This window comes from Dasypus novemcinctus, chromosome 4 (assembly GCF_030445035.2).
Source record: "Dasypus novemcinctus isolate mDasNov1 chromosome 4, mDasNov1.1.hap2, whole genome shotgun sequence".
In the NCBI taxonomy this organism is placed as follows: Eukaryota; Metazoa; Chordata; class Mammalia; order Cingulata; family Dasypodidae; genus Dasypus; species Dasypus novemcinctus.
In genome coordinates this window covers 101,082,272-101,095,473 of record NC_080676.1, presented here as the reverse complement: position 1 = coordinate 101,095,473, position 13,202 = coordinate 101,082,272, and the positions used below count along the sequence as shown (strand labels likewise).

General features: G+C 39.1%; 1 protein-coding gene across 4 annotated transcripts in view; it reads left to right on the top strand.

Moving 5' to 3' along the window:
* The first annotated feature begins 596 nt into the window (after window positions 1-596).
* The window catches only part of CEP97 (centrosomal protein 97), a 47,556-nt gene continuing 34,950 nt past the window's right edge, over window positions 597-13,202 (top strand). For 2 of the 4 annotated variants that reach the window (XM_004479234.4, XM_004479235.5), the window contains exons 1-6: window positions 597-715; window positions 2,516-2,658; window positions 3,302-3,460; window positions 4,481-4,582; window positions 5,709-5,822; window positions 6,329-6,495. In XM_004479234.4, the coding sequence (XP_004479291.1) occupies window positions 673-715; window positions 2,516-2,658; window positions 3,302-3,460; window positions 4,481-4,582; window positions 5,709-5,822; window positions 6,329-6,495 (728 nt within the window). In that variant the 5' untranslated portion in view covers window positions 597-672. Of the gene's footprint in view, window positions 716-1,215; window positions 1,589-2,515; window positions 2,659-3,301; window positions 3,461-4,480; window positions 4,583-5,708; window positions 5,823-6,328; window positions 6,496-13,202 lie in introns of those variants that run through there. The other 2 variants (XM_012519936.4, XM_071214856.1) reach the window with 2 other exon arrangements.

Below are 13,202 nucleotides of genomic sequence, written 5' to 3'. Positions count from 1 at the left end.
ACCAACCCAGGACCTACCACGTGGGAGGCAGGCACCCAGCTCCTTCAGCCACATCCTCTCCCCCTGGAGAATATATTTCACATATTCTTTTGTATATTCCCTGGGACAATTCTGAATTCATACTTATTTATTAAAAAATAAGAGACAGTATTGTATAAAAGTTTCTATGGCAGCATGCTTTAAATCTTTTTACCTAACTAAAACTTCAAATAAATGTATCTATTTGACTATCACAAGATCACTTACGTCATTCCCTATAGGAGTTGAAAATTTTCAACTAATTCATATTGTTGGGGAGGGGGGGGCGAGAAAAGGGCAGCCCCCACAAAGACTTGTAGCAACGAAGTCACAAATTTTGTCTGTATTAAAAAACATCTTCATAATCACCCGGATGGTGAAAGTTTCAAATTTCGCAAATACCTAGAGGATGCATGAAGCGATCATTTAATAATGCAGTTTGCTCGTTTGTCAAATGTGGTAATTAACCCCCTGGCCACAGAGCTAGAAACGGCTCAGTTTCTAACCCGGGTTGCACTTCATTAAGAGTAGCCAGCCAATTGGGCCGTCTGGGTGCCGTGCATCCTGGGAGTGTAGTTTCCGGCTCCCTCTTCCCGACTACAATCTCCACAGAGCCGCTGGAGGACGGTTGCCTGGTACTATCAAGCGGGAAGTATGGCGGTGGCGCGTATTGACGTGGCTTTGCCTACCGGAGAAGGTAAGGCGACATCCACCCCTGAGTCCCAAGTTTTACTTCACGGAGCCGAGTTAAATAGTTGTCTGCTGGAGAGGGGAAGCCAAGGTTTAGGGGTGCAATTCTGGACCATTTCTTTGATGCGGAGCGGTGGGCGTCGCGGAGGCGCGCTTCCTTCTGGGAGTTGTAGTTCCCTGGCGATGTCCTGCTCTCCCGCGTCGTGGAGAGCGCCAAATGGGCGACTACAGGCCCCGGGGAACTTCGCGCGACCGACACCGAGGCTCCCGCGCTCCGGGGTCTGGCTGGGCGGTGGACTTGAAGCTGCGATGCCCTTTCCTGGACAGTTACTTTGCGTTTCGGTTGCCCTAGTGAAATTTGCAGTATCACTTGCTTTCGGTGCACATCCCTTTTTCCCCCCTCGGTTCCCTTAGAATGTTCAGGAAACTCTACTTCAGGCACTGCTCCCCGGACTGACCGTGAGCCCTTCTTGGAAGTGGCAGGTAGCCGTGATCTTGGGGTGATCCAGAGCCCACAGTTCACGTTACGCCACCCTCTTTCCGCAGACGGAGTCCTGGGATCGGGTTTGGTTGCCGCCCAGCGGAGCTACGGTGTACGGGTGCCTTTGGGGCCGGGCGGTATCTCTTTAGGCCGGCGAGCGTGAGCTGAGCGTCTTTGTTTTGGCTACTGCTCCAGCCGTTTGGGTCCGGGTCAGGATCGGGGATCGAGACCTGTATCCACGGTTTAGACCTGAGGCTCATAATCCGGGGGGTGTAAATCCTTGTCGATGGTTCTAAGAGACTTGCCAATTCCTTGAAATTATGAACAAAGGCTGTGCATTTTCCTGGAACAGTACACAGCTTTCATCAAATTCCAGAGGCGCCCATGACCTCTCAAATGGTAAGAACCATTAGACAATGGAAAAACTTTGAAATTCTCTAAGGGAGCAATGCCAGCATAATTATTTTCCCACAGTACTCATAATATGCGTATAAATTTGAAATTGGCAGTTTTTCTGGCTCTGCCCCCTCTGATATCTGGTTCTTTTAAATTCCACCTTTCCAGCTCACCAAGGCAACTACTGACAGTAATAGCAGTTAACATATATGGAGTAGTTTTTATGCATCAGACAATGTTCTAAGTGCTTTCATACATTATCTTATTTTTTCTGTAGAATAGTATTGTAAAGAAGATATTATCATCCACATTTAACAGAATATAAAACTAAGCCCCCAAGAGAAAATTTGCCCAAGATATCACAATTGTGTAACTGGTGCTTTATTGAGTGCTCTGTGCCAGGAAAGGGGCTAAGAGCTGTTCATATGACTTCTCTTTTAATCCCTGCATCAGTCTAATGAAATAGCCATATTATCCCCATTTTATAGAGGAATTATGGCTGAATTAATTTATAGATGAATCAATTACTTCGATTTTCAAAATAGTTTAGACACTATGATACATTGGAATTTAGGTTGTAAGCAGGTTAATGATTATAAAAATTTTGTTCTGTTTTTAAAAGCTGTCCTTACAAAATATGGAAGAGGTCATATTTAAATGTGAAGAAATTCAAAGTATTACATTATAGACACTTAGCAGAAAATCACAAATCTGGTTATAATGTGATATTTCTGAGGAAAAGTAAGTAATTTCAATCTGTGGACATTTAGAACCCAAGATTACTTTAGTTTTAAAATCTTGAAATATTTTATGCTCTAGTTTTTTTCTAACTCTAAATGTATAGAAATTTTATAAATGTAATTATATCTGTGTGTGCCATTATTATATTTGCTTTATTTGTTTTCTAACAATTTCTTTTTTCTTTTTAAGGATCAGTAGTCAATTGGTCAGGGCAGGGGCTACAGAAATTAGCTCCAAACTTACCATGTGAAGCTGATATTCATACTTTGATTCTGGATAAAAATCAGATTATTAAATTGGAAAATCTTGAAAAATGCAGACGATTAATACAGGTAAGTATTGTTATTTGGGGGAATAGTTACATAGGAAAAATTTGTTAGCAAACAAAATAAAACAATAAATTAACCAGATAAAAAGTAACTCTGCAGGCTTAGAAAACTGTAAATGTTGCCTTTAATTTTTATGGCAGTTTCTCTTGAAGATGAAAACATATCCCACATTTAAAGTGGATTAGAAAAAGAAGCACTGCTGAAAAAATGTATTTCATGTTGGCAAAATATTTTTTGCCAGAATATTTGTTAAGATACCCTTTTATCTCATGATGGGGTAAAAAGTTCATTCATTTATTTATTCATTCAACAAATCTTTATTGAACTCCTCTTAAGTATCTGGCACTATTCTAGGTCTTAAGTAAGACAGAATAAGGAGCTCACTTTTGTGGAGTTTATGTTCTCAAGTTGCTGCTGTCATAAAAAAATGCTTTCTCTTTAATAGTTAAAGGAGTCTGATCATTTAGCTTTATTTGTATTTGCCTTTTCTTACATACAACAACAACAACAAAACTAATATGTACACTATAGGATATTTAAACAATATATGTGTATTTGGGGATGTTTGACCATTTAAACAAACCTAATATGAAAGTAAGATATATTATTTTATTCCCCAAAATAATGCAATGTTTCCTTTCCGCAGTTGTCAGTAGCTAATAATCGGTTAGTGCGGATGATGGGTGTGGCCAAACTGACCCAACTTAAGGTGTTAAATTTGCCTCATAATAGCATTGGCTATGTGGAGGGGCTAAAGGAACTGGTACATTTGGAATGGCTGAATTTAGCAGGAAATAATCTCAAGGTGAATTGTTTCTTTTTTTTAATAGTTAGATTTTTTTTATTATAAAGTATTCACTGTAAAAAACAAATTTTAAATAGTATAGAAGTAAGTAGATTTAAGAGTGCAAATACACACTCCTACTCACCAGGGATAATTTCTGTTAACATAAAGTAAAAAAAGTCTCAATTTAAAATATTTAATGCAGTATAATATTTCTTGTTTTTTAAAATTAAAAAAATGTGAACAAAGAAAGTATATTATACTTAGAAAAGTAGCACAAATAGAATAGTGAGTTAGGAAGGAGAGTATATTATGCTAAATCAATCTTATTATGTTTAATGGTATACTGGAGAACGTATTGTTTTAAAAGTCAGGAGACCTGGAGTCTAGTCCTATTTCCACCCATTAGTAGCTGTATAATTTGGGGTAAGTTAATATCTCTCTTATTTTTGTATATGCTTGGTGAGGGGACTAGATTAAATGATATTAATAGCTGACTTTTATTGAGCAATTAATTTGTGATAGATAATGTTCTAAGCACCTTAACTGCATTAACATTTTCAGTCTCATGGCAGCCTATGAAGTAGGTTTAGTTATTAAACCCATAATACAGATCACAAAATCAAAGTATAGAGAAGTTAAGGAACTTGCCCAGTGTTACATAGCCAGGAAGTTGTAGAGCCAGGATTTAAATTGAGGTATTCTGGCTTCAATTGTAACTAGTAATCGCTGTGCTGTATGTAAACTGTCATTTGTTATCACTGACAAAGTTTGTGATAAAGTTCCTTCAAACTAAATATCTGGGATGGTATGGACCCCTTGGTAGCCTCTGCTTTTAGAAGGATAATGAAGGCAAGAGATTATAGTATGACAGTTTACCAAATTCTGTTAGCACTGCTTCCCTGTTGTTTTTGTTAAGCCCAGCTCTTCTGTTTACAGTAAGGAGAAGAGGCAGGAGACTTTCAGTTGCAGGGAACTAGGGAAGAATTTCATATTTTGATTTTGTGTGCATGAAAACATGTGATGCCTTTCTTGCTTTAGGCCATGGAACAAATCAATAGCTGCACAGCTCTACAGCATCTTGATTTATCAGATAATAACATACCACAGATAGGTGATCTATCTAAATTAGTCTCCCTGAAGGTAAGTGTATTTTCTGACCATATTGTTTTTGAAATTTCATACCAAAATACCAAGAGAAGTGATCTGATTAGATTAAAATCAGTCTGCTTTATATGAAGAACAGATTGTGTTCATTCTGATAAAAATTCTTTTTGAGTACCAGAAACTAAGTATGAAACTTTTGGTTGTTAGTTTCTAGAATTGACTTATTTTTTGTAAAATTGATCATTGTGTCATTGTAATTAAGGCTAGTCCATATTTACTATCCTTCAAATATGATGGAATTCCTTCACACCAGCCAGTCAATGCTAGTAACTGTAATTATACAATATATAACAAGTTGAGAGTAATCATATCTGAACTTGAGTCTGTTTGACACTTGGGATTGCTGGTTTAGTAGGTATCAAAATTAATTTCATTTTAATTAAAAAAACAGCATTTAACCCTATTTAAGGAGGTGAATATATCATGCAATGAAGTAAGTAGCAATTGTAGAACTTTTTCCTTATTTACATCATACAATATTATTAACATTAGATGGTGTCCTTAAACTGTGGGAGTAATATATTAGCTCAATTTTCCCCATTTCCTTAGCAGAAATCGTTTTTAGCACTGTGCTTCATCTACCTTCCTTGAGCTTTTAATTAACAAGAGAATATGCAGATTATGGGCTATGGGTTATCTCTCTCTCTCAGAAAACCTACTTTATATAGGATTGTTGTAATAAATTTTTTCTTTCATTTTTCTTACCTTTTGATTTTTTAAGGAAAACAAGCGTGTTGAAAATTGCTCAGTGTAATAATGTACTTCTCTTAGTTAAAAATTTTTTTCTTTTTTTTTTAATCTTTTAAAATATATTTTCAATATAAAAATGAAAATCTCACCACATACTAGTTATCATACCAAGCATGTGTTCTTGGGCAAGTCTTAAACTTTAATGGGTGTAGGATACTGCTGTGAAAAGAGGAAGTTAGACTAGAAGATCACCTAGGACTCTTCTAGCTTTTAACAGTTTTTGTTTTTTATGCTATGAGAAGTATAACAAAATGGATCCCATTTTTTATTGTATACACTATTCTGGTATTGTCAAGATAGACCAGTTTATTTTTAATCTTCATTTGTAATTCATCCTGTTTTTACTTTCAAGACCCTGCTTTTACATGGAAACATCATCACCTCTCTTAGAATGGCACCTGCTTATCTACCCAGGAGTCTTGCTATACTTTCCTTGGCAGAAAATGAAATCCGAGACTTAAATGAGGTAAAATTTGAAGGTATTTTATAGGATCAAGGAAGCTGGAAAGTCTAGAAGAGACACAGGAGAAAATTGTGAGCACATTTTTAGGCCGTGGCGATCTTGTAAGAAAGTGCCATCAGGATAAAACATTTATCTATAGACACCATTATGTTTCTTCCTACTTTTTCTTAATTTCATTTCTTGTGCTACAATTATCATTGCATTGGATAGTGATTGGTAGAGAGTTAGTAAGGCATAATGTACCTTGCTCGTATTATACTTTTAAAGTAGGGTTCTCTCTGCTGGCATTAAGTGTTGATACAGTCTAAGGTACTTGTGCAACAAGGACAGATGACCATATTGTTGGAAATTTGAAGTCAGTGGATAATAGAAGGGTGTTGCTTATAGCTTTCTAGAACAAGAGGGAAATTGTTAAAGTTTCAAATGCTGCCAGAGTCATATCATGAGCAGAAGCTCTGTAATTGACACTGAATAGTCTTTTTGTTCAACAAAGATATCCTTTGTTCCAGATCTCTTTTTTGGCATCCTTAACTGAATTGGAACAGTTGTCAATTATGAACAATCCTTGTGTGATGGCAACACCTTCCATTCCAGGGTTTGACTATCGGCCATACATTGTCAGCTGGTGTTTAAACCTCAGAGTCCTAGATGGATACATGATTTCGCAGAAGGAAAGGTGAACCTGACGTCTTTGATATCACATTTATTAGTAAAGTTACTGAAAGCACCATTTCTAGCTGTTACAAATTATAAGCTGAATATTTCTTAAAATGTGCACTTTGAAATGAAGATGGCAACATGCAGGAGACTATGTGTTGCTATTTTAGGATTTTCTGTTCTTTCCAAAAAAGGAAAGAAATAAATATCATTGCAGAGGTTAGGGGCTAGTGAGTGTAACTTAGTGTCCAGCATACAACAGTTTAGTTTCTAAAAGTTTTTTTTTAAATTAAAATAATACTTTGTTTTTCAAGAAACAGTAGATTACATAAATGTTATGTTGAAAATATAGAGGATTCCCGTATACCCTACTCCCTGCCCTCACGGACTTCCCCCATTAATAACTCATTAGTGTGCATATTTCTTACAACTGAAGAACATATTGAAACATTGTTACTAACTGGTCTATAGTTTACATTATAGTTTACACTTTGCACCAACAATTTTATAGGTTTTTAAAATTTATTTCTTGCCCCCCACCCCCAGTTGTCTGCTTTCTTTGTCCATTTGCTGTGTGTTCTTCTGTGTCCGCTTGCATTCTTGTCAGCGGCACTGGGAATCTGTGTCTCTCTTTGTTGTGTCATCTTGCTGCGTCAGCTCTCCGTGTGTGAGGCCCCACTCCTGGGCAGGCTGCACTTTTTTCACATGGCAGCTCTCCTTACGGGGCACACTCCTTGCACATGGGGCTCCCCTACACAGGGGACACCCCTGTATGGCTTGGCATTCCTTGCGCGCATCAGCACTGCGTGTCGGCCAGCTTCACCACACAGGTCAGGAGGCCCTGGGTTTGAACTTTGGACCTCCCATGTGGTAGGCAGATGCTCTATCCATTGAGCCAAATCTGCTTCCTTATAGGTTTGAACAAAATGTATAATGACTTGTATCTGGCATTTCAGTATCATGCAGAACAATTTCAGTGTCCCAGAAATGCCCCATGTCACACCTGTTCTTTCCTCTCCCTCCCCTCAGAAACTCTGTCTATATCAATGCTACAAGTTCTTCTGCTACTGTAGAATAATAAGTTTACTTTAGTCCATAGTTACAGTCTCCCCTTACTTTTACTATTTTCTGAATCTTGAAGATTTTGAGATGTTGATGACCACTCTGCTTCCGAGTGAGAGGGGCCTTAGATCCCATGGGGCAGATGGAAGGAACTTTCTTGCTTACTGTTGTAGATACTCTGTTTTTTGGGGATGGGCATCGTCCATCATCATCCTTTTGTTAGTTGTCCTGAGTGAGTGATGAACTTGAGAGAAGGTGTTGGCTGTAACTCTGCTGAGATTCAAGGGCTCAACTGCTGAAAGATTTAAGTCTATGGGACATAAATATAATGGGTATAGTGCAAATTATGTGTTCAAATAAAAGGGGCAGAAGAACTATGAGTAGGAAAATTATTTTATGAATAAACCTAACTCTATTACCTTGGGGATGTAGGTTATCATATTTTCCAAGGTGTATTAGTCAGCCAAAGGGGTGCTGATGCAAAATACTAGAAATCTGTTGACTTTTATAAAGGGTATTTATTTGGGGTAGAAGCTTACAGTTACCAGGCCATAAATCATAATTTACTTCTTCACTAAAGTCTGTTGCCATGTGTTGGAGCAAGATGGCTGTCAACATCTGCTGAGAGTTCAGGTTTCCTGGGTTCCTCTCTTCCTGGGACTTTGTTCTCTCTGGGCTTAGCTGCTCTGTTCTCTCCACAAGGCCACCTGTAGACTGTTAGGCATCTGGCTCTGTCTCTTTCTCTGGGGCTCGATTCTCTCTGGGTTTAGCTGCTCTGCTCTTCTGTGTGCTTTCTTCCTGGGCTCCAGCTAAAAACCCCAACTCTCTTCTCTGCTATGTAGTTTTCTCTGTGAGTCCCCTACTGACGTGGCCCAGTCAAAGCCCTAATCATTTTTTTTTTTTAAAGATTTATTTATTTATTTAATTTCCCCCCCTCCCCTGGTTGTCTGTTCTTGGTGTCTATTTGCTGCGTCTTCTTTCTTTGTCTGCTTTTGTTTCTTTGTCCGCTTCTGTTGTCGTCAGCGGCACAGGAAGTGTGGGCGGCGCCATTCCTGGGCAGGCTGCACTTTCTTTTCACGCTGGGCGGCTTTCCTCACGGGCGCACTCCTTGCGCGTGGGGCGTCCCCCACGCGGGGGACACCCTTGCATGGCACGGCACTCCTTGCGCGCATCAGCACTGCGCATGGCCAGCTCCACACGGGTCAAGGAGGCCCAGGGTTTGAACCGCGGACCTCCCATATGGTAGACGGACGCCCTAACCACTGGGCCAAAGTCCGTTTCCCCCAATCATAATTTAATAACACCCAGGTACAGACAAGTTTACAAACATAATCCAATATCTATTTTTGGAATTCATAAATAATATAAAACTGCAACACAAGGTAAGACCCACTGACAAGGTGCTGATTTCCTGGGGTTGTCTGCCCTGCCTATAGTGTCTAGATATTTCTAGAGCCCTCAGGACCACTCCTGCTTGAGGCATTGTTTTTAGTTAGTGGCAGTTAGTGATATCTGCCTGAAATGTGCATAATAACTTCTGGAATGACCTCCCAACTCACTTTGAAATCTCTTAGCCATAAAAACTCATTTGCACTTAATATTTCTACCTTTTGGTCTAGGTCTTTTTCCAGATACATTGCTAGTTGGTTCTTGGGCATCCTCAGTACAGGGAGGCTCATTTGGGGAATGTAGTAAGGGAAGGTAGTAAGTTTATATGCTGAGCTGGGCTTAGAGAGAGGTCACATTTGAGCAATAAGGAGACTTTCAGGAAACTATTAGGCAGTATATATTACTAGGCTAAATTTCCATTTCTTAAGAACAAGGTTCATAAGTACAAGCATCAATATCAGGGGCCTGGTGTATTGGTCTGTCCTCCTTTGCTTGGCATTGTCCCTGTACTCTAAGTTGTTGTTTGTTTGTTTGTTTTTTAACATTTGTTAGCTTTCACTGTATAGCATCCTTTTTTTTTTTTTTAAGATTTGTTTTATTTCTCTCCCCTTCCTCCTTGTTGTCTGCTTTCTGTGTCCATTTGCTGTGTGTTCTTCTGCGTCCGCTTGCATTATCCATCGGCATTGGGAAACTGCATCTCTTTTTTGTTGTGTCATTTTGCTGCGTCAGCTCTCCATGTGTGTAGCCCCACTCCTGGGTGGGATGCACTTTTTTCACATGGGGCGGCTCTCCTTATGGGGCGCACTCCTTGTGCGTGGGACACCCCTAAGCGGGGGTGCCCCAGCGTGGCTTGGCACTCTTTTGCGCAGCAGCACTGCGTGTGGGCCAGCTTACCACATGGGTCAGGAGGCCCTGGGTATTGAACCCTGGACCTTCCATATGGTAGGTGGATGCTCTATCAGTTGAACCATGTCCGCTTCCCTCATTGTAATTTTGATTTGCATTTCCCTAATTGCTAGTGATGTTGAAATTTTATTCATGTTTTTTTTCCATGTGTTTGTATTTCTTCTTTGGAAAAATGTCTGTTCAAGTCTTTTGCCCATTTTTCAATTGGGTTGTCTGTCTTTTTATTGTTGAGTTGTAACTTGTCTTTATATATCATAGATATTAAACTCTGACCAGACATGTAATATCCAAGTATTTTCTCCCATTGATTTGACTGCCTTTTCATTCTTTTGACAAAGTCCTGTGAGGTGCAAAAGTGTTTAATTTTGAGGAGATCCCATTTATCTAGTTTTTGTTGTGATGCTCGTGCTTTTGGTGTAAGGTCCAAGAAACTGCCACCTACCACAAGGTGTTTAAGATGTTTTCCTACATTTTCTTGTATTAGTTTTATGGTCCTGGGTTTTATATTAAGGTCTTTGGTCCATTTTGGATTGATTCTTGTATAGGGATTGAGATAGGGGTCCTCCTTTATTCTTTGGGTTATGGATATCCAGTTCTCCCAGTATCATTTGTTGAAGTGAATGTTTCCTAAACATGGACTTGGTAGGTTTTTCAAAAATCAGTTGTTCGTAGAGGTGAGGGTTTATTTCTGGTCTCTCAGTTCTTTTCCACTGATTGATATGTCTGTCTTTATGCCAGGACCATGCTGTTTTGTCACTGTAGTTTTGCAATGTGTTTCAAGGTCAGGCAGTGAAATTCCTCCTATATTGTTTTATCTTTTTAGAATGCTTTTGGCTTTTTGTGTTCACTTTCCCTTCCAAATAAATTTGGTAATGGCATTTTCTATTTCTGTAAAGTAATAAAACTACTTTTGTTGGAATTTTGATGTGTATTGCATTGAATCTATAACTCAGTTTGGGTAGGATTGACATCTTCATTGTATTTAGTCTTTTAATCCACGAACACAGAATGTTTTTCCATTTGTGTATTTCTCAGCAAAAGGGGTACTGATGCAAAATGCCAAAATCTGTTGAGTTTTATAAAGAGTATTTATTTGGAGTAAAAGCTTACAGGCACAAGGCCATGAAGAGTAAGTTACTGGAAACGGATGTGGCTCAATCGATCGGGCTCCCATCTACTATATAGGAGGTCCAGGGTTCGATTCCCAGGGCTTTTTGGTGAAGGCGAACTGGTCTGTGCGGTGTGCTGGCCCACGCAATTGTACTGGCCTGTGCAGAGTGCTGACGCATGTGGAGAGCTGGCACAGCAAGATGACGCAATTAAAGAGACACATAGGAGAGACAATAAAAGACACAGCAGACCAGGGAGCTGAGGTGACACCAGAAATTGAGCACCTCTCTCCCACTGCAGAAGGTCCCAGGATTGTTCCTGTTGCCGCCTAAAGAGAAGACAAGCAGACATAGGAGAGCACACAGTGAATGGACACAGAAAGCAGACAGTGAGTGCAAAACAATGAGGGGGGAGAAATAAGTAAAACTTAAAAAAAGAAGTGTGAGTGACTTCCCTCACCATAGTCTGTTGTCATGTGTTGGAGCAGATGGCTGCTGGTCCCTGTGAAGTTTCAGCCTTTATCTTCCTCCTAAGGTTCTGTTGGTCCTGGCTTCTTCTAATCTCAGCTGTAGGCTAGCATAAGACTTGTCTTTCTCCCTGGGGCTTGTTTCTTTCCAGGTTTTCTCAGCTGTTCAATGCTCTGGTCTCTTTAACTGCAAGCTATCAGACAAACTGCTCGGCTCTCCCTCCGGGGCTTCTAGGTCCAAAACTAAACTGTGTCCTCCTTCTCTGTGCATTTACTTGCCTGTCTTTGATTGAGCATCTGTTTATATAGCCCACAGAAGTGGGAGGGGGTGTGGGTGGGGACTCTAACTGAATTGCCCTAATAATGTGGTCAAATAAAACCCCTAATCTTGATTTAAGAAAGTAAAAGTCAAACCTCTGAATCTAATACAATCTAATATGCTCAGAGGAACAGATGAGTTTATATATAAATTCCAATATCTACTTCTGGAATTCATAAACAATACAAAACTGCCACAATTTGTTTAGGTTCTTTATTGTTTTCCTTTTGCATTGTTTTGTAGTTTTCTGCATATAGATGCTGTACTTCTTTGGTTAAATTGATTCTTAGGTATTTGAGTCTTTTTTTTTTCTGTTGTAAATGGACTTTTTCCCCTGATTTCCAATTCAGGTTATTCAATACTAGTGTCAAGAAACATTACTGAGTTTTGTGTGTTGATCTTGTATCCTGCCACTTTGCTGTACTCATTTATTAACTCAGGTAGCTTTGTTGTAGATGTTTCCGAATTTTAAAAATATAGGATCATGTCATCTGCAAATTTTTACTGTTTTGGTGCCTTTTTTTTCTTTCTTGTCTAATTACTCTAGCTAGAACTTCTAGTACTATGTTGAATAACAGTGGCGACAACCGACATCCTTTTCTTGTTCCCGATCTTAGAGGGAATGCTTTAGACTTTTCTCATTGAGTAGGATATTGGCTGTGGGTTTTTCATATATGCTTTTATCATATTGAGGAATTTTCCTTCTATTCATATCTTTTGAAGGGTTTTTATCAAGAAAGGTGCTAAGTTTTGTCAAATGTCTTTTCTATATCAATTGAGATAATCATGTGTTTTTTTCCTTCAGTTTTTTAATGTGGTATATTACTTTGATTAATTTTCTTATGGTGAACAAGCATTGCATTCCAGGATTAAATCCACTTATTCATGATTTGTAAGTCTTTTGATATGCTGTTGAATTCTATTTGCAAATAATTTTGTTGAGAATTTTTCCATCTTTGTTCATTGGAGAGATTGATCTGTAGTTTTTTTTCTTGTGATGTCTTTAACTGGCTTTGGTATTAAGGTGATGTTGGCTTTGTAAAATGTATTAGGTTATTTTCCCTCTTCACTTTTTTCAAATGCTTAAACAAGATTGGTTTTCTTTTCTAAATGCTTGGTAGAATTCACCTGTGAAGTCATCTGGTCCTGGACTTTTCTTTGTTGGGAGATGTTTGATGACTGATTCAATCTCTTTTTTTTTTTTTTTTTTAATACTTCCCCCCTGCCCCAATCTCCCCATTGTCTGCTCTCTGTATGTTCTTCTGTGTCTGCTTGTATTCTCATTAGGTGGCTTTGGGAACCGATCCTGGGACCTTTTGGAGTGCGCCAGCTCAACTTCTTGTTCTGCTACATCTTCTTGCTTTCTCTCCTCTGTGTCTCTTTTTGTGTCATCTTTCTGCGCCAGCTCTCCATGTCGGCCAGCATTCCTGTGCAGGGCGGCTTTACTGCACTGGACAGCATTCCTATGCAGGAT